The sequence below is a fragment of the Trichosurus vulpecula genome, chromosome 3 (assembly GCF_011100635.1).
Source record: "Trichosurus vulpecula isolate mTriVul1 chromosome 3, mTriVul1.pri, whole genome shotgun sequence".
In the NCBI taxonomy this organism is placed as follows: Eukaryota; Metazoa; Chordata; class Mammalia; order Diprotodontia; family Phalangeridae; genus Trichosurus; species Trichosurus vulpecula.
Genome location: NC_050575.1, coordinates 19599547 through 19626226, shown reverse-complemented (window position 1 = coordinate 19626226; position 26680 = coordinate 19599547). Strand labels below are relative to the sequence as shown.

The 26680-nt window shown below is 42.8% G+C and overlaps 1 protein-coding gene across 1 annotated transcript in view; it reads right to left on the bottom strand.

Moving 5' to 3' along the window:
- ASPG (asparaginase) overlaps positions 1 to 24297 on the bottom strand; it is a 126262-nt gene extending 101965 nt beyond the window's left edge. The window contains exons 1-2 of the mRNA XM_036752602.1: positions 24159 to 24297; positions 5627 to 5735 (exon numbers count right to left, since the gene is read on the bottom strand). Of these exons, the coding sequence (XP_036608497.1) occupies positions 5627 to 5735; positions 24159 to 24240 (191 nt within the window). The 5' untranslated portion in view covers positions 24241 to 24297. The remainder of the gene's footprint in view (positions 1 to 5626; positions 5736 to 24158) is intronic.
- Between the last annotated feature and the right edge of the window lie 2383 nt (positions 24298 to 26680).

Here is a 26680-nt window from a genome sequence, read left to right as displayed (position 1 = left end):
AGTGGCAGAGATGGGATTCGAACCCAGGTCCTCTGACTTCAAACCTGATTCTCTTAACATGGGATTATATGATTCTCTAAGAGCAACAGCATCAGAGCCTTCTAGCAGGGACTCAGGGACATGGGTAAAAGTGGAAGGAGCTTTGTCTTTGACTGTCACTTCTCAGAGTCACCTTCCCAATAACCTTCTTCTGCTAAGGGAGGAGGAGGGAAGGCACACAATTAGCCAGAAGATTATTAGTGAGGGAGGATGTCTTGGCAAAATGCTCTCTCCTCCTCATGGGAAACTAGCACAGGCCAGGTCAGAAGCAGTCCTCAGTTTAGAAACAGCTATATACTTCCAGGAAGGTCAGAAGAAACCTCTGGAGTCAGGTGGCTTTGAAAAAAAGGAAAGAAAAATTAAAAGAAGAGATGTGCTGCTAAGCTAGGGGTGTGTGTGTGTGTGTGTGCGCGCGCGCGTGCGCGCATTTAAACCAATGTTGAGTCAAAATGGCAAAGCTAGAAGGAGAGAGGAGAGAAAGTTGCATAGATACTCATCAAGAGGACCTAGTCCCAGGTCGCCTAGATTGCAAATCCTGAGCTTTTGCCCCATGTTAAGATTCCTCTTGTAGGCCAAATGCTTGTAGGGGGAGTAACGGTTTTTATTCAGTGGTTTCAGTAGTGTTCAACTATTCATGACCCAATTTTTTTGGTGGGGGGGGGAGCAGGGGAGTTGGCATAGATACTGGAGTTGTTTTTAATTTTACAGGTGAAGAAACTGAGGCAAACAAGGTTAAATGACTTGTCCAGGGTCACCCAGTTAGCCAATGTCTGAGGTCAGATTTGAACTCAGGTCTTCCTGACTCCAGGCCTGGCATTCTATCCACTGTGCCACCTAGCTGTCCTCCCAACAATAATTAGAAAGAATATAGAGACAAAGGAGCACCGAGAATCACAAAATCACAAAATTTTAGAGTTGGAAGGGACCTCACCAGCCATCTATTACAACCCACACCCCAAAAGGAATCCCACTATACCCCAAACAAGTCCAACCTCTTTTGGAAGCCCTCCAGTGATGGGGAACTCACTGCCTCCCAAGGCAGCTCCTTCCACTTGAAGAGAATTGTAAGTGGTCTGTGTTTTTTCTCTGACACAAAGGCCAAAAAGAACAAAGTGAATTCCTCTTCCATATGACCTTCTCTCCTTCAGGCCTCCCCCAACACCCCTCCCATTAGGGGTTTCCACATTAAGGCCATTTATCTTATCTCTTCCTCCTTCTTCCCCTTCTCTTCTGATCCTTAAAGATCCTCACCGGCTCCTACCATCTCATCAAATATCATCTTGTGTCTCTCCTCCTTTTCACAGCCAAATTTCCTTGAAAACAGAATCTATATTTGGTGGCTCTATTTCATCTCCTCTCACTTTTTCCTTAACTACTTACTATCTGACTTCTGAGCATCATCACTCAAATGAAACTGCTCTCTCCAGACTATTAAGGAACTCTTAATGAACAAATCTAAAAGACTCAGCCTCCAGCAGTCAAGCTCTACCCACACACCTCTCCCCAGGAGCTGTAGGCCACCATGGGAAGCCCAATGCCTATTTCCTGCTCCTTTCCTACCCTTGCCAGCCCAGGCCCATCTTATATTTATCCTCTTCCACAACTTGATCACACACATACACTCTACCTGCCTCAACTCAGTCTCTTGAAATGGAACACTCAAGTGACCAAGGCCCAGCATCCTTGACCTTCACCCCAAAACATCAGGCTTGGAGAGGGTCAGCAATTTATCTCAAACTTCAGGTTAATATGACAACACAGTTGCCAGCCTTCTCATACACACATACACTTCAGCAAAACAAAAGCAATAATAAAAATTAGTTCTTCCAGTCCAGAACTGCACAAAAGGAGAGCCAGAAACCAGCCAGAGCTCAGAAGAGGTTTCATACAATGGGGCACCAGTCCCAGTAAATGGACCTAAAGCTTAAATGTCAAGGAGACCATCATCAGGAAAATAAGATTGTCAGAAGAAATGCCAAACCCAATAAGGAAATATTAAGGGTTAGGAGAAACATAAGACGTAATGCCATATTAAAGGAGTAATTCCACAAATACAAGCAGAAGCTCAGAGAAACAATGGCTTGGCCACATGGAAAATATGAATGACTGGAAAAAATTAAGCAAGAAATAATAAGTGGAATTGAAATGAAAATGAGAACTATAGAGGAGAAAATTGGAAGGAGAATAAACAGCCTAGAAGACAAGGTACATTATAAAAGTAAAGGACTCCCTGAAAGTAACAATCAGAACTCAATGACTTCAGGAGACAAGAAATATCAGAACAAAATCAAAAGACTGGAAAAAATAGAAGAATATATAAAGCATGTAAAGAACATGTAAAGCATCATTCATAGATCCAAATCAGTAAAGACAGAAACCAGGTGGAGGAGAGCTAAATTGAGAATAACCAGATTTCCTGAAAGTCTTGACTAAACAAAAAACTTAAGATACTATTCTTCCAGAAGTCAATAAATGAAAAATGGCCAAATCTACTAGAATCAGAGGTCAAAGCGAAATCAGAAAGAATATACCAATGACACCACAGAAAAGAAACCTCGAACTGAAAATACACAGTAATGAAATAGGACTTCAAAGTAAAAGAAAAACTATTGTAAACATCCAGAAAGAAAGAATTCAAGGAACTAGTCAGAATCAAGCAAGACTGTATAAATACTGTAAAGATGAAAAAATCTTGGATAACCTACTCCAAAAGGAAAAAAGACAACTTACAAACAAGAATAACTTACACAGAGAAACTGAGTGTAGTCCTAAGGTAGAGTGGGGGAGGGGGGAAGGAGAATGGACCTTTAATAAAAGACTCTCAAACATTCCTGCTAAAAACAGATGTGCGTTGGGTAAAAATTTTAAAATGTTAACACAAGTCAAAAAAAACCCTAGAAAGTTTGTTACAACTGAACTAGAAGAGGCTAAATAATTTTGAAAATGCTTATCTTCTAATAGGAAAAGAGATAAGTGATAAGTGTCCCTTCAGAGCTGCACTATCTTCAGGGGTCACAGAAGATCTAACTTATACAGTAACTGGATGTGGGTTTCATTGTTTTGTTGGTTTTAAGAGAGGAGAAAAAGGATGGGCAATAGGAATATACTAGAAGAGAATATACTGGAAGAGAAATGAGGAAGGGGAAAAGGTTTATGATTTTGCATGATTGGAGTACAAGAGAAGAGAATGCAGACATGGAAGAAGTAGTAGAAGACATGAAGGGGAAAAGAATGGATTAGAAAGTATAATTCAACAATATGTTGTTTACAACAAACACATAAAGCAAAAATATTGACATAGAATTAAAATAAAGATAAACTAAAATGTATTATGCTTCAGGTTAATTTAGAAAACAGGAATATTAAACATGATCTCATTCAAAATAAGAGTAAAGAAATGGTTAAGAGAGATAAGCAGGAAAGCTATATTATGCTTAAAGGTACCACAGATAATGAAATAATATCAATACTTAATATATATGCACCAGCTGGCATAGCATCTAAGTACTTAGAGAAAAAGTGAAGTTGTAAGGACAAATAAGCAGAAAAATGATAATGTAAATAAATTATAAATTCTTTTATAGAACTAGACAATCTAAATATATGTATATTAATAAGAAAAAAGTTAGAAACCCAAACAGAATTTTAGGAAAGATAGATAAGACAAATCTCTGGAGATTAATGAGTTGAAATAGAAATGACTGTGTATATATATTTCTCAGCTGTGTATGGTGTTTTTATATCAAGTTGGCTATGTGTTATAGCATTAAAAATTTCATAAATACTCATAGAAAAGCAAAAAATATAACATAATCTTCACTGGCCAAACATAATAAAAATCATAATCAATAAGGGGAATCTTAGGAAAGCATTCAAATTTAAAATGGAGACTAAATAATTTCATATTAAGGAACTTGTGGGTCAAAAAACAAACAATAGAAACACTAAATAATTTCATAAAAGAAAATATCAAAAACGAGCCAACCTAAAATTTTGAGAATGCAGCTAAAATCAGTCCTTATGGCAAAATTTATGTCTAAACACTTTCATCAACAAAAGAGAGAAATTAGGGTATATGCAATTTAAAAAAACATAGAAAAGCAATAAATCAACTAAACACAAAAATGAAAATTCTGAAAATCAAAAAGATAAACAAAAAACTCATTGAATGAGTAAGTAGGAGCCAGTTTTTTTTTTAATAAAATTGGTAAACTATTAGCTGATCTGATCCAAAATAAGAGAGGAAAATTAAATTGTCAATATAAAAAATTAAAAAGGGAACTCAAAACAACTAAAGCAGAAATAAAGGAAATTAGAAATTATTCTGCTCAATTGTATACTAACAAAACTAATAAATAAAATAGATGTTTATGCACAAAAATATAAAATATCAAGCTTAACAAAACAAGAAGTAGAAATTTAAATAACCCAATCTCAGAAAAAGATACAGTACAAACCATAAACTCCACTCTGCCCCAAAAAGTCAGAACTAGATAAATTTACGAATGAATTCTATCAAACATCTAAAGAACAATTAATTCTAATATTACATTGCATATAAAAAAAGGAAAAGAAGGGGTCCTACCAAATCCTTCTGTGAGACAAATATGGTCCTAATACCTAAGCCAGGGAGACATAAAGAGAGAAAGAAAACCGTAGAACAATATCTCATCAATGTAGAAATGTTGAATAAAATATTAGCAAAGAGGGTATAGTAACATATGAAAAATTATACATTATGGTTAAGTTGAATTAATCAGGAATGCAGAATTAGTTCAATACTATGAAAACTAAAATTATGATAGATAACATCAATAACAAAAAATTTAAATCACATTGTTATATTAATAGACACCCAAAAAGCATTTAACAAAATGCAACTTTATTTTTTTTTAAACACACGCTATAAAGTATGGGAATAAATGGGCCTTTCTTTAATCTGGTAAAAAGTATCTATCTAAAAACAAGAATATGTAAGGATGTAATGGGAAAATACTAGAGGCCTTTCCAGTAAGATCAGGGGCAAAACAAAGATGTCCATTATCATTATATCTGTATTTTATATTTCTATATGCTAACTATAGCAATAATTCAGGAGGAAAATAAGGAAATAAGCAGAAACAAAATAGAAACAAAAAATCAACTTTTGCAGATGATATAATGGCTAGTCATATAATTTGATAAATCATTTCACCTCTCCAGGATTGTTTTCCCAACAGAAAAACGGGGATGACAATCCTTGCCTAGTTCCAAGGATTTTTGTAAAGATGGTATGAAATAATGATAAATAGTGCTTTGAAAAAAAAGTGGAAAATTATGTACTGATATGAAAGAGGAGGAGGAGAAAAAGGAGGAAGGGAAAGAGTAAATGGGAAAGAGGGAAGAAAGAGAGGAAGTAAGAGGAAAACAAGAATTAAGAGGAGAGCTGAAAAGCTCTTGCCCCCTCTCTCTCTCCCTTTCTGTGAGTCTCCCACACTCAGGTTGGAGCGTAGGCTGTATTCAAAGCTTCCTTGGGTTTCTTATCATTCTTCCCTTCTCCTCAGCCCAAAACATATCCTGTGTCCAAAAACAGCCCTTTAATACTCACGGGAGGGCCAGAATGTCGGCTGGTAGCTGATGTTCTCGAGAATATTCCTCATCATTAAACATGGGGAGCCTCCTTAGAGCAGTTAACAGGTTGCTTCCAGGAACCAGCACTAGAAGCAGAAGCAAAGAAGTAGTTGGTCTTTAGGGTGCCTTGACCCTAACTATCCTTCCCCTAAGATGTGGCCTATTGTCATAAATTAATTTCATGGAAAGTGGTTATACCAAAGCAGTGAGGTTAAATGGAAGAACTCTGGACCACGAGTTCAGACCTGGTTTTCTTTGTAGGCTCTGCCTTTAATTTTATGAGGTTACCTTGGGCAAGTGAGTCATTTCTCCTTTAGCCACAGAGAACTCATCTATAAAATGGGCAGAATAACCTCTGCGCTCTCAACTTCCAAGGTCTGTTGTGAGAACAAGCCTTATAATAATACAGCGGCTATTTCAGTGGTCATAAGGGCACAACAACAACATTTCCATAAAACTTCAAGGTTTACAAAGTGCTTTTCTCACGAAAGTTTTTTATTATTATAATCTCCCATTTTATAGATGAGAAACCTTGAGATCACAAAGCTAATGAGTGTCAGCTTTAACTAAAGAAAATAGCAATGGACTGAGAGTTGAAAGATTTGGGATTGAGTCCTGGATCAACCTCTGACTTGCTGTATGACCTTCAGCAAATCACTGCCCCTCTCTGGGCCTCAGTTTCTCCATATGTCAAATGGGAATAATAGTCCTTCCCTCCCTCCTCCTCCCCATTCTGTCCCCAGGATCCAAGGAGGAGAAAATACATGGGAAACTGCTTTGTGAGGTTCTACATGTATGTCAGTCACTATTATGATTGTCGTTCAGTTATTTCAGTCATGTCTGACTCTTTATGACTCCACTTGGGGTTTCCTGGCAAAGATGCTGGAGTTGTTTGTCATTTCTTTCTCCAGCTCATTTTCCACATGAGAAAACTGAGGTAAACAGGGTTAAGTGATTTATGCAGAGTCACCCAGCTAGTGTCTGATGCCAGATTTGAACCCAGGTCTTCCTGACTCCAGGCCCAGTGCTTTATCCACTGTACCACTTAGTTGTCCACTATTATCGTTAATAAACATTTATGGAGCATCTATAGAGCCCTGTGGTTGGCCCTTCAAGAGAAATTATGATGAAAAAGATGCTCCTCCATCCCCAACCACCATCACCACCACCGCCACCCCTACCAAGGAGCCCACAATATGGATTGTGGAAGTCACACTTAACAATTTAAAAATAAACACGAGACCAAGTAGTAGGTTTATCAGTCCATTCATTCACTAATCAAACATTTATTAAGTGCCTACTGTACATAGGCATGATATTTAATTTTAGAAAGAGACAAAATTTAAATAAAACATAGCACCTATTGTAACAATGCTGCTAGCAGCTGCTGTGGGGGCACAGGAAGGCTGCTAGCACAGGTTCTTTGATCTGCTTTTATAAGCAACTTTAAGGGGTTAACAATCTCAGTTTAATTAAACACACACACACACACACACACACACACATATCATTCACTTAGTTCAGGGGAAAAAAATCAGCACTCTGAACTTCAGAGCAAATACAAACAGAAATTACAAGCATACATTATATGAACAGAGCAAATAACACACAGAGATCAACAGACAGGTTTCTATCTGTCTGAGAAAAGAATTACATAGTTACCAGAGAGAGGCACCAACATCTGGGTTTTCAAAGCCGGGGGACTCCTTCACGGCTACCCAGAGTCTCCTCACCAACACTCTTCCAATGGCTAAGCCCCAAACAAAACCTCTCCTCCTGCACTTCTGAGAGTCCTCTTCTCTCAATTCTCGATTCTGAGTTCAATGGCTGTCCTCTGGGTATATATACCCTTTTTCAGGGTCAGAGCCCTTCACACCTCTCCAGGGTTTCACACCTCTCAGGACCTAAGTAGCAAAAGGGTGTGGGCCTTCCTACAAAGAAAGGCAAGTCTCAATCAAAGGCCCTCGATGGTCCCAGTGCTGAGAAGCACTCCAAAACGAAAGACAACAAAAAGTCCCACTCCGCTTGCTATTACACCGATCCTAATGAAATTTACAGCCAACATGAGCAAGGAACACTGACCAATAATAAGTCCACACACCGGGTCTAAAAACATCCACTTGTGCTATTTAACAATCTGTGTGCCTTTAGTCAAGTCACTTAAACTCTTAGGGCTTAGTTTCCTTATCCATAAAATAAGGGGATTGGATTAGATGATGTCTAATGTTCCGATCATCCTCCTTTTTTTTGGCTGAGTAAACTCTACCACTTTAATTTAGCTGCACTGATAGTGCTAAGTTATCTCCCATTTTAATCTGCTTTTAAGAGACTACCAAGTGTCATTTAGAAAAGCAAAGGATTTCTGTAAACAAAAAATACAACCACAAAACAGTAAACAATTAAAACGTAAAAAACACAAATTGTCCAACTTATAATATGTTCTTGAGTGAGAAGCGGAATCATGGTCAGTTCTATGTGGATGAAAGATTACTCTGGTGATTTGTGAAGGATTGAGGGGAGGGGAGGAGACCTGTTAGGAGACTTTTATGATAATTAGAGAGATTGGGGCAGCAAGGTGGTACAGTGAGCAGAGCACCAGCCCTGGAGTCAGAAGGACCTGAGTTCAAATCCGGCCTCAGACACTTGCCACACTTACTAGATGTATGACCTTGGGCAAGTCACTTAACCCCAATTGCCCTGCCTTCCCCCCTCCAAAAAAAAGATAATTAAAAAAATGGTGGCGATTACCTATATTAGGGTAGTGACAGAGGGAAGAGGAGAAGGAAGGATGCAGTAAGTGTCTAAGAGCAATTACTAGACCAGGCAAAATGAGAAACCAGGGAGAACAGAGAAATGGAAAAAACAGAACAAAAATAACCAACAGGGAATAAAAACCTAAGATAAGTGAGGATGTAGTAAGAAAGCACCAAGCTATCGTCAGTGAATTCAAGCCACCAAATGCAGGCAAAGCATGATGATTGTTGTAGGGAGGGAGGGTTCAATATACGGAAAACCTTCTTAATAATTAGAGCTATTCCAAAGGAAGAGAGGAGTTCATTGTCACTCAGGATCACAGATTTAGAGCTAGACAGGGCCTTAGAGATGCTGACTAATCCAATCCCCTCATTTTACAGACCCAGAGAATTTAAATGGCTTACCTAAGGTCACAAAAGTAGTAAGTAGCAGAGGCAGTATTTGAACCAAGGCCCTCAGACTCCAAATCTAGCACTCTTAGATGACCATTTATTGGGAATGTTGTGGATAGGACGCGTGAGCTGAGAAACAGGAGACTGAGGTTTGAGTCCTGATTCTAACACTTACCTGTGTTAGACCCACAGTCACTCTCCCCTCTCTGAGACTTCGTTTCCTTCTCTAAAATAGGAATTGTGGAAAGGAAAGCACTTAGTGTTATAGAAATGTGAGTTATTATTGTGATGGTGTCTTTACAATGACAGCAGTGATGACGATGCTTGTATATAGTGAAAAAGAAAACACAGCAACAGGGAACATTAATACATTCAGGCGGTGGTGTGTGGACACAGCCATACAGTCAGGAAGACTTAGATTCAGGTCTCACCTCTGACACAAAATGGCTATAACCCTAGACAAGTCACTTAACTCTCAGTGGCCCAGGTAACTCTCTAGAACCATACATTGGAAAGCAGGTGTCGATTGATTCACATTGGAATTCCTCACTAAGCATGTGAAATCACATCACAACCACAAGGTGGCAGCAGAGAACAGGGCCAGCTGAACCGGGAACTAAGAGAGACAGCCTTGTACAATTAGCTCCCCCTCCGCTTCAGACCCCTTTGTTTCTGGGGCCATGGAAACTGGGTTAAAATCCAAAGGATTGTTCCCTTGCTCCCTCAAACAACCTGTCGCATTAGGCAGCTAGGTATCACATTGGCTAGAGGGCTGGAGCCACAGTCAGGAAGACTTGAATTTAAACCTGGCCTCAGACATTCATTGTATGACCCTGGAGGAGTCACTTAACCTCATCTCAGCTTCAGTATCCTTGACCATAAAATGGGGGTAATACGAGCATCTATTTCCCAGGGCTGTCATACGAAATAAGAACATTTGTAAAGAACTTGGAAAGCCTTATACAAATGCTGCCTGTCATTTTCTCTGTTAATTCTCGACTCTGCTCCTCCAGCTAGAGGGCTCTCTCTGACAGTGTCACCTTGGGTTATAAAAGGTTAAAACTCAGAATTTTAAATCTTGCCCTCCCAAGCTTTTGTCCTCCCTCAATTCCCAATCTCAGTACTAGCATTCAAGTAAGGAGGTTTGGCACAGATTCCTATGGCCACCTGGATTCTTATCCATCCATACACACGAACTGAGAAAATACTTAAAACAATATGGTTTCCAGAAATGGTGGTTTTAGAAGTGCCCGTGGGGCTGCTGTAAGTAGGGTGGAGGGAGTCAAGAGTGGGTGCTGGGCATCCCTTCTATCCAGGTCTCCAGTAGGGAAGGGTGACTGGAAGGTGAGGTCTCCAACAGCAAAGAAGCACAGAGGGAAGGAAAGTGAATGGGAGGCAGCCTCGGCATAGCTCCATCCCCTTGCATCGTGGATAGCTCTAGGATTCTGCCCATGGCTCCAAGCCCAGGTCTCTCCTCCGGAGCTTAGAAAGTGGCCATGCCAGGCGCGATTCAGTTCACCTCATGATGAGAGTGCAGCAAGCTGGCACACCACCCCTCTCCACCTGCTTGCCATGGTTTCTCCTCTCCCTTTACTTCTCAGTCTCCCATTTGCTTGTGATGTTTTTCCTCACTGCCCACCAGCCCCACTTAAAAGTCAGGGTCAACATCACACCTATCAGATTAGCAAACATGACAAAACAGGAAAATGATAAACGTTGGAGAAGATGTGGGAAAATTGGAACACTAATGCATTGTTGGTGGAGTTGTAAACTGATCCAACCATTCTGGGGAGCACTTTGAAACTATGCCCAAAGGGCTATACAATTGTGCATATCCTTTGACCCAGCAATACAACTTCTAAGTCTGTATCCCAAAAAGATCATAAAAATCGGAAAAGGACCCACATGTACAAAAACATTGATAGCAGCTCTTTTTATGACAGTAAAGAATTGGAATTGAAGGGATACCCACCAATTGGGGAATGACTGAATAAGTTGTGGTATATGAACGTAATGGAATATTATTGTGCTAAAAGAAATGATGAGCATGTGGATTTCAGAAAAACCTGGAAAGACTTATACGAACTGATGCTGAGTGAAGTGAGCAGAACCAGGAGAACATTGTACACAGTAACAGCCATATTGTTCGATGACTGACCTTGGGAGACTTAGCTCTTCTCATCAGTGCAAGGATCTAAGACAACTCCAAAAGACTCACAATGGAAAATGCTATTCACATCCAGAGAAAGAACTTTGGAGTCTGAATGCAGATGGAAGCATATTATTTGCTCTCCTTTTCTTTTGTTGTTTTGTTTTGTTTCTTCTTTCTCGTGGTTCCTCCCATTAGTTCTAATTCTTCTTTACATCATGACTAATGTGAACATGTTCAATATGAATGCACAAGTAGAGCCTATATCTGATTGCACACTGTCTTGGGGAGGGGGGAGGAAAAGGTGGAAGAGAAAATTGTAAACTCAAAACCTTATGGAAGTGTGTTACGAGCTTCCGAAGCCTCGTAACTAAGCTCGGGGTTCCCCCCAAGCCCCAGGCCTCTGCCTAAGCAAAGGACCTGATCTCGGGGACAATGTACGGGGCGGGAGCCGAACAAGATGGTGAATAACTCCATTTATTATTTCAGCAAGCAGCACATTTATACCTTTAGTGACGTAGGTACACTCTTTGGTTACGTGGGTGAAAGACAGGTAAAGCTAATACACCTGGGTCCTAGGACCGCCCTGACTCCGCCTACTCTCCTCCCCTTCTCTTCCCGAGCTACCCGAAGCTCCCTGCTACCGGAATCTCCCTGTGGGCAGGCAGTAACCGGAAACTCCACGTGGTCAGGCAGCCGGAAGTTCCACGTGCTCTGGCAGGTCCGGGCTCGGGCAAAGACCTGGAATTGCTAGGGAGGCAACAAAGGCGAGACCCCTCCTCCTGGCTCCACCCACATCCCAAAGCCCTGAGTTTATCTCAGCAGGCCCCTGGGGCTGGAGGTCCGAGGAGGACAGGGCTCAGCTCTAACGCGGCCCGTAACAGAAGTGAATGTTGAAAACTGAAAATAAATTAATTATATATTTAAAAATAAATAAAGGTCAGGATCAAACAAAAAACTTTCTAGGTAGTTTGCATTCTGGTCAAGTCCAAAATCCCTGGAAGTTTGGGGAACTGCCTGCACCAGAGCAGCTCTGCCCCCATCTCTCCTTGTCTGCCCTCTCTCTTTGTCTAAGCCCTTTTTGAAGAGCTGCAAAAAGGTGTTTTACAACAGCTACAGACCACCAAAAATCAAAGCCAAAGCCAAGTTATCAGAATGAGCAGAAAGAACAGAAAGCTGAGGTCTATTACTGAACCACTACCCAGAAGGAGCCAGTGCTAGGCTCAGAGCCTCAAATCCAGGTAGGCTTTTTCTAGGATCACACAAAAATCCAGATTTATAAACACATACAAAAAAGGAATTCCTCTTTTATATGAATAGGGTATGTTTTAAAATTTTGACTCTATATGTTGTGAGCACTGTTAGAATGTGAGCTCCTTAAGGAGGGGGACTGGTTCACTTTTGACTTTGTATTTCCAGAGATCAATATGTATTATTTTGGCCTCAGAAAAAAATTTTCTCATGGAAATCATGTGACATGGAATGGTTAGGCACCCATGTGAGCCCTTCACAAAATCATAGGCTTTCTGCATTAGAAGGGAAATGAGAGATTTTGAATAGGAATCTCCTCTATCATACCTCCCAACAAATAGTCATTCAACCCACCACGACAAAGAACTTACTACCTCCTGAATTCAGTTAGGAATAAACCAACAAGCATTTATTAATCACCTACTATGTGTCAGACTCTGTGTCAAACACCAAGGACACAAAGAAAAAATTAAAAGAACCTTTGCCCTCCAATGATAACATTTTTAAAAAATAAGTTTTTATTGATATCTTCTGTTTCTTACATCATCATAATTATCCCAAGTATCTCTGCTCTTTCTCCCTCCCAAGAAATGGCTATTTCCTTTTTCTTTTTAGAGAGAAACTGGCAAAAATCAGCACAACTGGTTGATATATATAAAAAAGTCCAAAACCATGTACAATACCTATGGACCTTTCACCTCCACAAACCTTAACAAAGGGTTAAGTTAGGGGTGTCTTTTCATATCTCTTCATTTGAGTCTTTCTTAATCTTTATAATTTTGTTATATGTACTTTTGATTTTTTTATGTGTGGTTGTTCTTTTCATATATATGCATGCATATATATACATATACATATGTGTGTATGTGTTTTATGTGTGTGTGTGTAGATATATACTCACATATATACTCAGTCAACATCAGTTCATCTACCACAATTTGTTTAGTCATTTCCTAACTGATGGGCATCTACTTTGTTTGCAATTCTTAACTATCACAAAAAGTGCTGCTACAAAAGTGTGGAAGCACATGGGGATTTGCTTCTCACCAATGGCCTCCTTGGGGTATAAGTTGTGATGGAGTCTGGTTCAATCAATAAATCAATAAACATGAATTAAGCACTTACTATATGCCAGACGCCATGCTAGGTGCTAGGGATAGAAAGGCCAGGACTTTAATTCAGGTTTTCTTACCCCAATTCCAGCAATCTTTCCGTTAGACCACACTGTCCTTTAAGCAACTACCCTAACCACTGTTCTTTCCAGAATAAGCAGCTGGTTTAACAAAATGCATTTCTAATGGGAATTCAGGCAGTGTGACAAGGAGAAGTGAATGCATCAAGGTAATGCGAGGAGACAGTCTCAAACAAGAGAATACGTGTGTATCATTTGGTACAATGCCATGCCCTTCTCTCCCCAGCTCTCCTATGTGGATCCTATTTTTTTCAATTTCTTTCCTTCTGTCATTTGTCAACCTATTTTCCAAAAGCCTAGTCTTTGTTTGCAATTCAGGTTCTAAGACCATGGGGGCTCTGGCAGTGAGCAGGAAGTAGTCATGGGAGTAGAAGATGATATGGTCATTTATATGTATGGATTATTACAAATAAAGTGTTCATAAATTGGGTTCCCTGAACTCACACTCCAAGGGGATTCATCATTTTGCACAAAGATTCTCCACAGCCTTGCTTCCAGAGACGGGAAGGAGACTAGAGGCTGTACACACCAAGCAGAAGATTCCACAAACGTGGAACACACGTTCTCCTCATTTCAATGAATCATCAACCTAGAGCTAGAAAGAGCCTCAGAGGCCACCTAGTCCATTTTTAGAGATGAGGAAAATGAGGCCCAAGGAGATTTAGTTACTTGTCCAAGGTCACACAGTATGAGGTAAAATCTCCTGTTGGATCACTGCAGTACACCTCCTCCACAAAACCTTCTAAGTTCTTGTAATGCTAATGGGATAGGTTAGGAAGATCTTCCCTGCCCATTAATAGGCCTCACGTGGGGCCCATTAAGGGAAGCTTGATTGGGGGAGGCTTGTGATGCCCTCTGGCTCTGAGAAGTGTATATATACTCTAAGGTTATTTTTTTTTGGAGGGGACTCACTCATTGGAAGAGTAGTCGCATGATTTGGCCAGGAGACTCTGCGATGCTTCTCTCTCTGGTAACTACGTATGTATTGCTTTCTCAGACAGCTAGAAGCCCTGTCTATTGATCTGCTTGTAATCTCTGTATTTTCTCTGAAGTTCAGGGTGATGACTTTTCTCCTTAACTAAGTGAATAATATATATGTTTAATTAAAGATTGTTGACCCCTTTAAAGTTGCTTTCCTTTAGAAAAGCAGATCAAAGAACCTGTGCTAGCAGCCCTCCTGGGTGTGCCAGTGTGGTTGCTGTTCTAGTTCTGCCCCAACTATTTCACTAGACTAAAAATCTTCAAGTTTCCCTAAGCCAATTTTTCACACCCACCAAACTAACTTGTAAGTTCCTTGAAAATAGGGAGAGTATCACTATTTTTCTGTGCCTAGACCAGTGCCCTGCATGCCATAGAGGTTTAACAGATGTGTGTTGAGTTGCATTGAGGGAATTGGCGGTATTCTTGGATATTGTACAAAAGGACAGCTATCTTCAAGACTTAAAGGGTGGTTATATGGAAGAAAGGGGTGTGTGGGATGTTTAGGGAGGACTAACACCTCTGGTGTGAGGGTTTGCCAAATGCTTTTCAGGGCTGCTCATCCACCTGTTACCTAACTCTCACCTGTGGCTCCAAGAAGCTGAAGCACGCACAGCACCACATCTCAGTAAACCATCTTGGGAGATGGGCTAAACCAGATTAATGAGCCACAAACCCATCAGTGAGTTAGAGGGGTATCTACCCTAAGCACAGGAAGACTTCCCCACCATGGAATGGGCAGACGAGAATAATTTGTTCCAGCAGCCATGAAGGCAGCTGAAGTGGGTGCTGCAGAGAGCTTAGAGCTTGGTCAGACATTGAAGACACCAAGGTCATCCACTGCATCCTAGGGCATCGCCAACCATCCTGACTTCCATGTTGCTATGAGACTTAGATGATTCAAGAAGACAAAAGTAAGGTTGACAGCTTTGTGCAAATATGTCTCACTCAAATCCAATTCACACACAAGATAACAACCTGCGATGTCACTGGTGTTCTTCAAAAACAAAGGACAAACAACACTAAGATGGAAGAAAGATTCCACTTGTTCAGCCTCAGCACCAAGAACTAGGAACAATGACTAGCAGTTGCCAGGAGGTAGGTTTTGTTTGTCCATAAGGAACTCTTGTAAGCCTTCCAACAATGAAATGGATTGCTTCAGGAAGGACTTATAGATCTTAAAGTACAAAGGACCACCTTGGAAGAATATGCTCAGATGAGAAGTTGGACTACATAGCTTCTGAAGTCTCTTCCAACTCTGCCATTTTCATGAACAGATGAGTTCTCCCAGTGTCTTTAACATAAAATTAGGTTTTACAAAAATTCAGTTTACACACAACCTTTCAGGAATATATCTAATGGGTTGACAAGATGTGGTCTTTTCTTCTAGGGCTACACCCTCTTTGTAAAAGCTTCAGGTGTTGTCATTTATCCTTGGTTCTCAAAGAGGACCTTGACATCAGGAAGGTGATGCCATGACACGCAAGTGAATTGTATTTAAGTCAGGGAGGGCTGTGCAAAGTCACCAGCCTCACTTTCTCCTTCAAAGCCATCTGGACCCAGTGGCAAGATATAGATCAGGGCAAGTGGAGATGACCCTGGATGCAGACCTTGGCCTTTTTAAGCTAAGGTCTATACTAGGTGTCAGTATGACTGAGGCAACTTCCCTTCAATGATTGAGGCTAGGTAAGAAGTGAGGCAGAGAACGGTCTCTTAGTTAAAAAAAAACATCAATCTGGGAGGGAAAGACATTCAGGATTTCTGGCTAAAACAGAAACAACTGCTATTTACACTCACTCTGAACCAATCAGGGCCCAAAATGACCAACTCTGGCTTGGCCTGGGACCTATTGTTGGCCAATCAGTGAGAATAAGATCTGGGCACAGGCATGTATTCTAAGGGCTGGGGATTATAAACCTACAGCTCTAGAGTTGGAAGGGACCTTAAAGATCAATGAGTCCATATTACAGAGGAGGAAACTGAGGCCCAACAGGCTAAGTGTTTTGTCTAGGGTCATAAGTGTGTGAGCCCAAATTTGAACTCGGGTTTCCTAACTCTTTAAGTCCAATACTTTACCAATTAGTCCTACCTTAACCATGATGATATTTCCTTGATGCACCTTACTGGCAACAGGCCAAGATTTGAAGCAAGAGGTCCTGGATTTGCTACCAACTTTTAATATATAATGAGGCTCTGACACTTGCAAAGATCACCTGGGGCAATTTCTGCCCACTAGGAGAGGATGGGGAGCTCACTTCCTAAAGAACCAAGAAGTTGTGTAGCTGTAGCTGTAGCTGAATCCAGCGTGCTAACCATGTGTTGAAGGCACAGCTCTTTGACTATCTGAGAAGGCATTTCAAAAGGCCTGTCAGCATGAGCTATTTCTTTTGCTGCATTTGTTTTTGCCCTCATTCGGTGATTCCTTCAGTCATGGCAACTGGTGAGAGACGATCCTAAAAGAAGAGAATGTGCTTTTCTGTTCTGGATGAAAAGAGGAGAGTCTCTACGGTCTAAAAGGTGCAGAGAGAGAGTACTTAGGCACTCCAACAATTCTCAAATCTAGGTTTCAGAACCAAAATACCAGTGATGGCCCAAAGAGCAAGGAGTGACTTTTGTGACCCTAGACCTGAAGGAGCTGAGATGCAGGCTCATCCAGCAGCCATGTTACATGTTACTCAATGTGATGAAGCCAAACTGAGCCTACCCTCACTGAAGACCAAGTTGGCCAGGAGAAACATGCCCTCAGGGTGTTGGAGTTGGTAATCTGTTCTTGCTAAATCTTTAAAGCAAATATCCCCTTGTGAAAGGAAATCTATGCAAGGTGGTCAAACAGACCTGGAGTGGTAGTAAGTAGCCCCTGATGGGGGGAGGGGTGCGGGGAGGGACACAGCTAATGGGGGCTCATGCCAATGCCTGGCTGGACTTCTAAAACTTAATAACTGTGTAACATAGGACAAGTCACCATATATTTGAGCCTCAGCTCCTGCAACTATAAAATTGGATTAATAAAATTTGCATTACATAGTTCACTGGGGTATGAGAATCAAATGGGATGAAAACAAAATTAAAACTCTTCTTCAGTATCCAAAAGGTGACACCTCAACCTCTCAAGGTAACCTAGGACTCTGACAAGTAGATGTGTCAGCCTGGCTCTGCCAGGAGAGGGGAGCAGAGCAATACCTCACCACTTATGAAAGATATCCTATACCCACTTTTCATTTTACAGGGTGTTCCTAAGTCTGGACCCATAGGCAATGTGGAGTTATTGCATCGAGTTCACGTGAATCTTGCAAAGCGCATCAACCTTTGTATCACAAATGATGGAAATCATATTGAAGATGTTATTTGTTAATTTTCCAATTAAATAAAAATTTCATTCGTTTCATTTCTTGAAAATATGCATTTTTGCCTATGTTTCCAGACTTTAGGAACGCCCCATATAAGGGGGCTATACTGGGTATGCTCTAAAAACCCTGCCACCTCGAAATCCTATAATCCTGTGACTCCCCCATTCTATGCAGGGTCAACCTGAAAAGATAACATTAATCTAGGTTTCTAAGCACAGTGATTCTCACACCCCATCCCCCCAGAAGGTCATAGTCCAAATCTGGCTGGGAGAAGTGTACATACCTCCCACATACCCCCAGGACTCCACAGTGTCTGGGGCAGAGAGGTATAGAAAAGAACATTTAACTATTAACTGGGTGTTTCCTGGAAAGCAGCAGAATAGTCAGGACAGAGTTTGAGGCAAATGTCCTATGAGAAATTAGCCGCAGGGTGGGTCATAGGCAGGACTGGAACACAGAACTCAGGGTACAGAACAGAGATTTCCAGAGGTAGAATGTAACTCAGGAGCCACACTCACGACTGCAAGATGATGAACCTCCTCTCTGGTCCTGCTTTTCTAACATGGCACAGTGGGAAAAGCACCAACCTTGGGAGTCTCAGGATCTGAGTTCAAAATCCCAGCTCTGCCACTTCCTATGTGTATGACACTGAGCAAGCCTCTTGAGCTCTTAGCCTCAATGTTTTCATCTGTAAAATGAAGGGGCTGGAATGAATGGCCTCCAAGGTCCCTTCCAGCTTTAGATCCATGATCCTAAAAATAGTCATACCACCTACCTCACATGGCTGTCATGGGAACCAAATGAAATCATCCCTGTAGGTCCTCCATTCACCAATATAGACAGTCCTTGTTCACTTTAGTAGTTAAGTTCTCCTGACTACTATGGAAATGTTTTACATGATTGCACACATATATATTATTGCTTACCGTCGCAGGGAGGAGGGGAGGAAAGGGAAGAAAGGGTATCTATAGAGAGAGGAGTTTGCCCAAAGTCACGGTCACGGTTGTGGTCACACAGCTAGCGTCAAGAGGTGGGATTTCAACCCTGGTCTCTTCTGACTTCAAATCTAGCAGTTCGTAAAACTGCTGAGCTGCCTCCTCTCCTATGCAGAACGCTGGACTTGGGTCAGGACAGCTGACTCTGAAACTTACTAGTTGTGTGACCTTGGGCAAGTTTCCATATCTGAGCCTCAGTTTCTGCATAAATAAGGTAGAATTGATAGAATTTGCACTGCATGCCTCACTGGGATATGAGAATCAGATGGAATGACAACATAAAATTAAAACTCCTTTGCATGAATAAAATCAATGAAGATAGAATTAGAAGAGAAATGGCAGAGGTGGGGTGAAAGGTGGGGAGGGGGAAGTACAGGGTGTTCCAGAATTCTTAAAGCAGTTTTAAGACATTGAAGCTTATTATAAGATATTTGAAACACTCTGCATTTGCTTTGAACATTACTGATATAATAAGTCAATATTTCTCCAGCCTAAAGTTCTTTCTAAATTTACCTAAAAGAAGGGAACTCCATCATTACTTAAATCAAACTTCTCAGGAAACCTAAAATCCTTTCTTAAGCCCTTTCTTTCAGAAAGTGTGTAAAAGGTCAGGAATGAAAGCTAAAGGCCCAGGAAATGGATTAAGAGTGGTATCCAAACTTAGGACAAGAAACATCTCTAAGTTAGTTAAAATCTGGCCTTCCCCATCCAGAGCTAAGGGTTATGGGCCTCCCAAGGGCAGTGCCTTCTTTCCCCACTTCCAGAAGGGATTTGGGTATTGATTGTAGGCAGGAGGAGGAGGTCCCTTTGATTATTACTAGAGAGCCCTGGACAGTAGTGGTCAAAGAAGGAATTGACTAGTTTTAGGAGACTGAGTGATGGAATAGAACGTTGAACCAAAATTGGATTTTATTATATTGTGACCTTTTACTTATTCAAAATTGCTATAAATGTTACTTTAAATTGTCTTGTGTTAAATAAATGTCTGAGGGCATGAGGGAACTCTGTGAGAAGCTGATCAGGGAGGTCATCCCAAGCTAGGGAAATGATAGACGATAGGTGATAAGCAAACACTCATCTCCATGTCTCACTTTTTCTGTCTCTCACCTAGAAATGCTCGGATTTAGAATGATAAATTAATTTTAAGAAATTGTTTCTGGCTGACACGTGCCTAAAACACAGAACAGAGTATTAGTCATAATTTGTATGAACTGATAACACAAATTGAAATAAGCAGAACAGGTGAATAATCTACACAATAACTATAGCAAGATCAATGAAATAAATTACAAAGTAGTTGTACATGACTGGAAAATGAATAAAGATTCAGGAGAAGAGATGCTGAAACATAATTCCTCTCCCTCACGGCAGAGAGGTAGAAGACCACCAGGACGGACTATTGTTATCAGACACGGTAGAGGATATTCTCATTTAATTGTTTTCTGGGTCACCAGAGAGAGTTCAGTCTGGAGGGGGTAAGAAATGATCGATACGAAGAAGAAAAGTATCTATGAAACCATTTTTTAAAAAAGAATCAAATGGGACAAGGCATCTTATAAATCTTAAAGTGTTATATAGAAAGGTTGGTTATGTTCCTTCTACTGCATGCAGGAAACATCCTTTTCAGAGTACCTTCTCCACCTTCTACCTTCCAACCCAGTTCTCTGAACTTTGGAAGGAGTGTACAGGGGCTGACCCTGCCACCCTAGGAACAACTCTGTTTGCCCAGTGAAAGCATGAGTTGTTTCAACAGTGACATCCCAAACAAGTTTGCTGTGATCAATGCCTCCAGAGAACATAATGACCTAGTTAATTATTAATGCCTCAAGCTAGGTAAGACTCATGGATTCAAAGAACCTTAGAGATCAACTTGTCCACCTTCTTCATTGGACAGAAGATGCTGAAGGCCAGAGTGACTTGACCAAGGTCACACAGCAAGTCAATGCCAGAGGCACTGATGATAATAGTCAAAGGTGATAATAATAACTCTCATTTCAAGTTTCTTGAAGTTTAAAAAAAGCACTTTTCCTTATAACAACCCTGCGGGACAGTAGTAATGTTTATTATCCCTAGATTGGAGGTACTTGTGGAGTCCATGAACTTTCAAAACATAGATATTTCAATTACTGTATTTCGGTAGAATTGATTTCTTCAAATCCTATATCTCTTATTTTATGCATTTGAAAACAATTCTGAGAAGGAAGCCATGGGCTTCCCCAGACGGCCACAGGGGTCCATGCCACCCTGCCCTAAAGACTCAGAGAGAAGTCATTTACTCATCCGGGACAGCACAGCTAGAAAGTAGATACCATGACTAAAGTACAAGTCTCCAGCCTCCAAATAAAGTCCTTCTTTTATTACACCGGAGCTGTCCAAATGACAGACTTCTCCCAATGTACCCAAGACCAACAGTCTCACCAAAGCCATGAATATATCTTCCCCCAGCTGCAGATAAGACAGGGAGGAGGAGAATAAGGAAAGGAGGTCCACAGAGGTCCAGGATATGGTTGAACTCTCCTTTGCCTTCCATAATTCAGGCTGCACAGCTAAGAAGCAAGGGGGAGACCTAGGAATCACCTAACAATGATACCCTTCCCCAAAGTCCCCACCATCATTCAGAAGCCCTTATTAGAAGGTTAATGTGAGCAGCAGGTGGGTCTGGGTTGGACAAACACTCCCTGCCCAGTTGACATTTGTATTCCAATGAGCCAGGGGACCTGGGTTCTTCCTTCTCACACTCCTTAGACTCCTCAGTTTCCTTGCAAGGGCTGCCCAAGGAGGCTACCTCCTACTTGCCTTTCCTGATCCTCCCTCTGCCCATCCATTGCTGCCTGCCCCAGAAATTACCTAGTGCTTATTTTCTACACATTTATAAGTGTACATGTTGCTATCTCCAACAGAATGTAAGTTTCCCCAAGGGCAGGAACTGTTCCATTTGTCTTTGGGTCCCCAGCATGTACCATAGATCCTGGAATGTAATGACTGCTTATTAATTGATTCTAGTGGAGGTCTGGTTTAATGGACACAATACTGGATTTGAGCCTAGAGTCTTAACAATTACTAGCTAAACCCTGCCTCAAAAAGTAGCTATAAGGATAAAAGGAGCTATGAAGGGAAGGAACCAAGTGCCTACCACTGTGCTAAGCACTTTACAAATGTGTTGTCATTTGACCCTCACAACAACCCTGGAAGGTAGCCCCTGTTATCATCCCCACTTTATAGTTGAGTAAACTGAGGCAGACAATAGTAACTCGCCCAAGGTCAAACAGCTAGTAAGTATCTGAGGCCAGATTTGAACTCAGGTCTTCCTGACTCCAGGACCTTCACTCTACTCACTGTGGCACCTAGATAATTTTGTTAGCTACCAATAATTTCTATACCATTCTCTTAGAAAGTCATCTGTGGCATTGAGAGGTTAAGTTGCTTGCCCATAGTCACACAGCAAGTGTGGGTCAGAGATAGAATATGAACCTTCCTGGAAAGGGTGGCTTTCTAAACACTATGCTGTTCTGGCCCTTCTGGAAGGGCCCCTAAAGACAATTGAGTCAAACACTTTCTAGTAACAGGGTAAGAAATTAAGGGTCAGAAAATGGAAGGGACTCACCCAAGGTCACACAGTAAATTATCAATAGAGTTGAGACTAGACTCCCAGGTTGGGACAAGTCTCTTGGACAGATGAGAAGGCAGTCCTATAAACCGGTCAAACTCCTACCACCTTTGTGAGGAAATTTCAATTGTTTTTAGAGACTGATTTAGCTGACAAACAAGTACTACCCTAGAAAGAAGATGAGAAACTCATTCACAAAGTTCATTCACAACAGATCAAGCGTTTATTTGGTTCAAGTCTACGGAGGAAGGAAAACTGCTTACCCAATGTTTCCATTGTCTTTGTGGTTATGACATCCCCAAACTACTCATGCCCCATGAGACTGCTTGGTTCTTGATTCTGTATCACAGCATAATGTTCTCTACGGAGTTATGGCATGTGTGTGTGTATACACACATATATATACATATATACATATATAAACACATATACAGATGTTAGAGTTACATAAAAATACATAGTTATAGCACTTAAAAGAGATTCAGGTCTCTCCAATCCATTCTCTATCTGCCAAAGTGATGTTCCTAGAAGTACAGCTGGCTCCCTACCACCTCCAGGATAAAATACAATACCCTGTTTGGCACTCAAAGCCCATGCAGACCTACCCCACCACCACCCATCTCTTCCCAGCCTTCTTACATGTTGCACCTCCCCACATACTTTGATCTGACACTGGCACCCTTGCTGTTCTACAAACAAGACATTCCATCTCTTGGCTCCAGGCATTTTATTGTCCCGCATGCTAGGAATGCTCTTCCTGCTCTCTCTCCTCTCCACTTCACAGTTTCAAGTCCCAGATAAAATCCCTTTCCCAACCCCTCTTAATTCTAGTGCCTTCACCTGTTAATTATTTCCTATTTATCCTGTATAAAGTTCATTTGTATGTATTTGTTTGCATATTGTCTCTCCCATTTGATAGGGAGTTTCTCAGGGTTGGGACTGCCTTTTGCTTTTCTTCATTTTGCCAGGGCTCAGAACAGTGCCTGCACATCACAGGCATCAATAAATGACTTAGTGATTTTAGCCTTGCCTCAGACTGGCACTATGAAGTCAATGACAAGTGAAGAGCACAGACATTCAGTGTGGAGATCAGTGTGGGCTCTGGACGCCAGGCAAACGCTTTGCCCCCTAGCCTTGAGCAGGCTAAGAGTGCTGAATTGGGAGTCACAGAACGTGGATCCTGGATCTGCTCCTTGTACCTGGCCAAGTCACTTCATTTCTCTTGGGCCTTTGGCACCTAAATCTCTAATTTCTACAGTGCCCTCTAGGCTCCACATATATGATCCTGTGGTGAGATGGCAGCTGGCACTGGAGGATGAACTGAAATCAGCCAGCTAGGGAGGTGGGGGAGGGGGAATACAGGGAGAGAGGAGAAAGTTGAGAAAGTCTGCGGTTACTTGCCCAAGTGGTCACACCAGCTCACAAACCAGGTCACGGAGTTAATGCCAGAAAAGGTTGGAGCCCGAAAGGGTTAAAGCCAGAGGCCTCATTTTCCTAAATGAGGAAACTGGAGCCCGAGCCTGGCAGCGTCTTGCTCAATGAGGGCTCTGCTCCCGGTTAGAGCTGGCAGTCCCCAGAGCCTCCAGCCCAGAGCTCTGCCCTGAGCGCGGAGGCCACCCGCACTCACACCCGCCGCTGGTGCTAAGGTGGTGAGCCCGCGGCAGCAGTGACTGCCCCGTGGGAAGCGGAGGGAGGAGAGCAAGGGCACGGCCTGCACCTGCATCCCCGCTCTGGGAGGACTTAAAGCCGCTCCGGATGATGGGGGATGGGAGGGTGGGCAGAAGGAACTCGGCAGTGGCACCACGCGCACACTCACTCCCACCCCAGCCCACCCCAGCACTCACCGCCCTCCCGGCTCCGCATGCCGATGGTGCCGCCAGTGTAGATGGCTAACAGCCTCCGCACGGGATCACCCGACCGCGCCATGGCCAGCCTGGTCCTCGAGTGCCCGGGCCCCAGCTAGGGGCTGGGGAAACTACCCCCAAAGGGTGCCCGCCTCCGCCCCGCCCCCATTCCCCGGGGCCAGATAGGCTGCATCCTCCCCCCCACCCAGGATAGAAATAGAGGGTGGAAGAGGGAGGCTCCTGCCCACTCCCGGCACCGGCTGGGTAGAGAGGGCTGACCAGAGAACTCGTTCTACGTTATTCTTCCACTAGGAAGGCCCAGTCCTGCTCGCGGCCACCGCTGTCCCCCACTCTCCCTTCCCTCACTCCCAGAAAGCGGGACGCAAACAAAGGAAGAGGGCATTTAGCAGCAGGTGGCCAAATTCTGAAACTGTCGCTTACCCCCTCCCACCCCCATTCCACGACCTTGGGCGAGTCGCTTCACCCCTCGAGGCTAAGGAGTTTCCTTACCTCAGAAATGTTGGGTTGGGCTAGAACAGTCCATCGAGCTTGTTTGTTTATACAATGTTGTTGTTACGGAATAAACTGTTTCCCTAGTTCTATTCACTTAACTCCATACCAGTCTTCTCCGGATTCTCTAAAATTGTCCTTAACCTCATTACTTACAACGCAATTGTGTTCCATTACATTCACATACAATTGATGAGGGCACAGTCTCTGGGAACCCCTTGAACCCTTGAACTCTCCTTGAATCTTGCCACTTGACCTGGCCTTGGCCTGAGGCTATAACCATTAAGCCCAAATGCCTACCTTGCCCAGTCCTCTATTGTCCAGCTGTTTCCCACCCTTAATCCTGTTTCCCATCCTTAATCCTGATCAAAATATCTATACCCTAGCTCTGTTACCCTAGCCCTTTATGGTCTGTCATTTCCATATAGCCTTCAGCTATTTCCCCCACCCTGGAGTCTGACCTCGTCCTTAAGTCCCTCCCTAGACCCCTCTTCTGGTCACCCCAGACCACCCCTCAATCCCTCCCACAACCTTTGTGTATATAATCTCCATCTTGCCTCCATGAGGTGGGTCAGAACCAATCTAGCTCAGATGGGTCTGGCCCTTTTTCCTTACAGGCATCGCAAGGGGTGGGATCTCTCGGGGCAGGCTTGTTTGGCTAACTCTTAATAAACTTTATCCCTTCCCTTGGCTGAGAAGGCTTGAGTCGAATTCTTTCGGCAGGACCCGGCGTGTCGGTACTTTGGGGTGTCTAGCACCTCTCACCCCAAACCCTCATCATTTATGGTTCCCTGAACCGGGAAGTACTGCTAATCTCAAGTTCTTCTCCAGCCAAGACTGAAGGTATGTGAGCCTCCCCCTCTCCCAATCTCCCTCCTCGCTCTCCAAACATTTTGGATGTGCTTCTCGGGCCTGACCTCAGCAGGTCCCAGTGGGTTGGACAGCTTGGTCCAGTGGTCTCAGTGAGTCGGACAGTCACACTGTCCTGGTCAACCTGACGCTCTCTGGTGGTTCTCGGTGGGTCGGACAGCTTGGTCCAGTGGTCTCAGTGAGTCGGACAGTCACACTGTCCTGGTCAACCTGACGCTCTCTGGTGGTTCTCGGTGGGTCGGACAGCTTGGTCCAGTGGTCTCAGTGAGTCGGACAGTCACACTGTCCTGGTCAACCTGACGCTCTCTGGTGGTTCTCGGTCCACTCGGACAGCTCGGTCCAGTGGTCTCAGTGAGTCAGACAGCCAGGCTGTCGTGGTCAACTCAACCTGACGCTATCAGGTGGTTCTCGGGCCAGTGGTCATGTTGAAGGACATGGACGGATGCCCCATCCGGAAGCATGTGCCAGATCCTTTCAATTGTTTCGGCGCTGGGAATTTGGGAAAGTTTCAGGTACCTTCTGTATATTTTGTTTTCTTGTTTTATTTTGTTTGTCTCCCGACAATTACTCCTAACTTCTCCTTTACTAAGGAGGAAGGAATTTCCAGCCGAAGGGACCCCACGCCCTGCCTCTACTGCAGGCCCTGCAACATCTATCACCATGGGCCCTATCCCCAAGGCAATCCCTACTCAGGTTCCAGCCTCGGGCCCTGCCCCCACGGCAATATCTCCTCCCCTAGCCTCTCTCTCTGAGGTAGCACCCACTTGGGTCTCTGGGGTATCTTCCCCTCTGACCTCTACCCCTCCTCAGGTACTAGCTGATCTCCCTTGCCAGGCAGATGCCCTGGCCTTGCAGTCTAATCTACCTCAGCCCCAAGCTCCAGGTCCCACAGCACCTTCAAGGCTTTTTCCCCTGAGGGAAATGCCTGCCTCCCCTGCTGGGACAAGGAGATTGCATGTTCCATTCTCCATTTCAGATCTCATCCAAATTAAAGAAAAACTGGGGAGATACTCAGAAGATCCAACTAAGTTTACTGAGGGTTTTAGGGATCTGTCCCTGCAATTTGAACTTTCTTGGTATGATTTTCATATCCTCTTCTCTACCTGTTGTACCACTGAGGAGAAGAGGAGAATATGGGAACA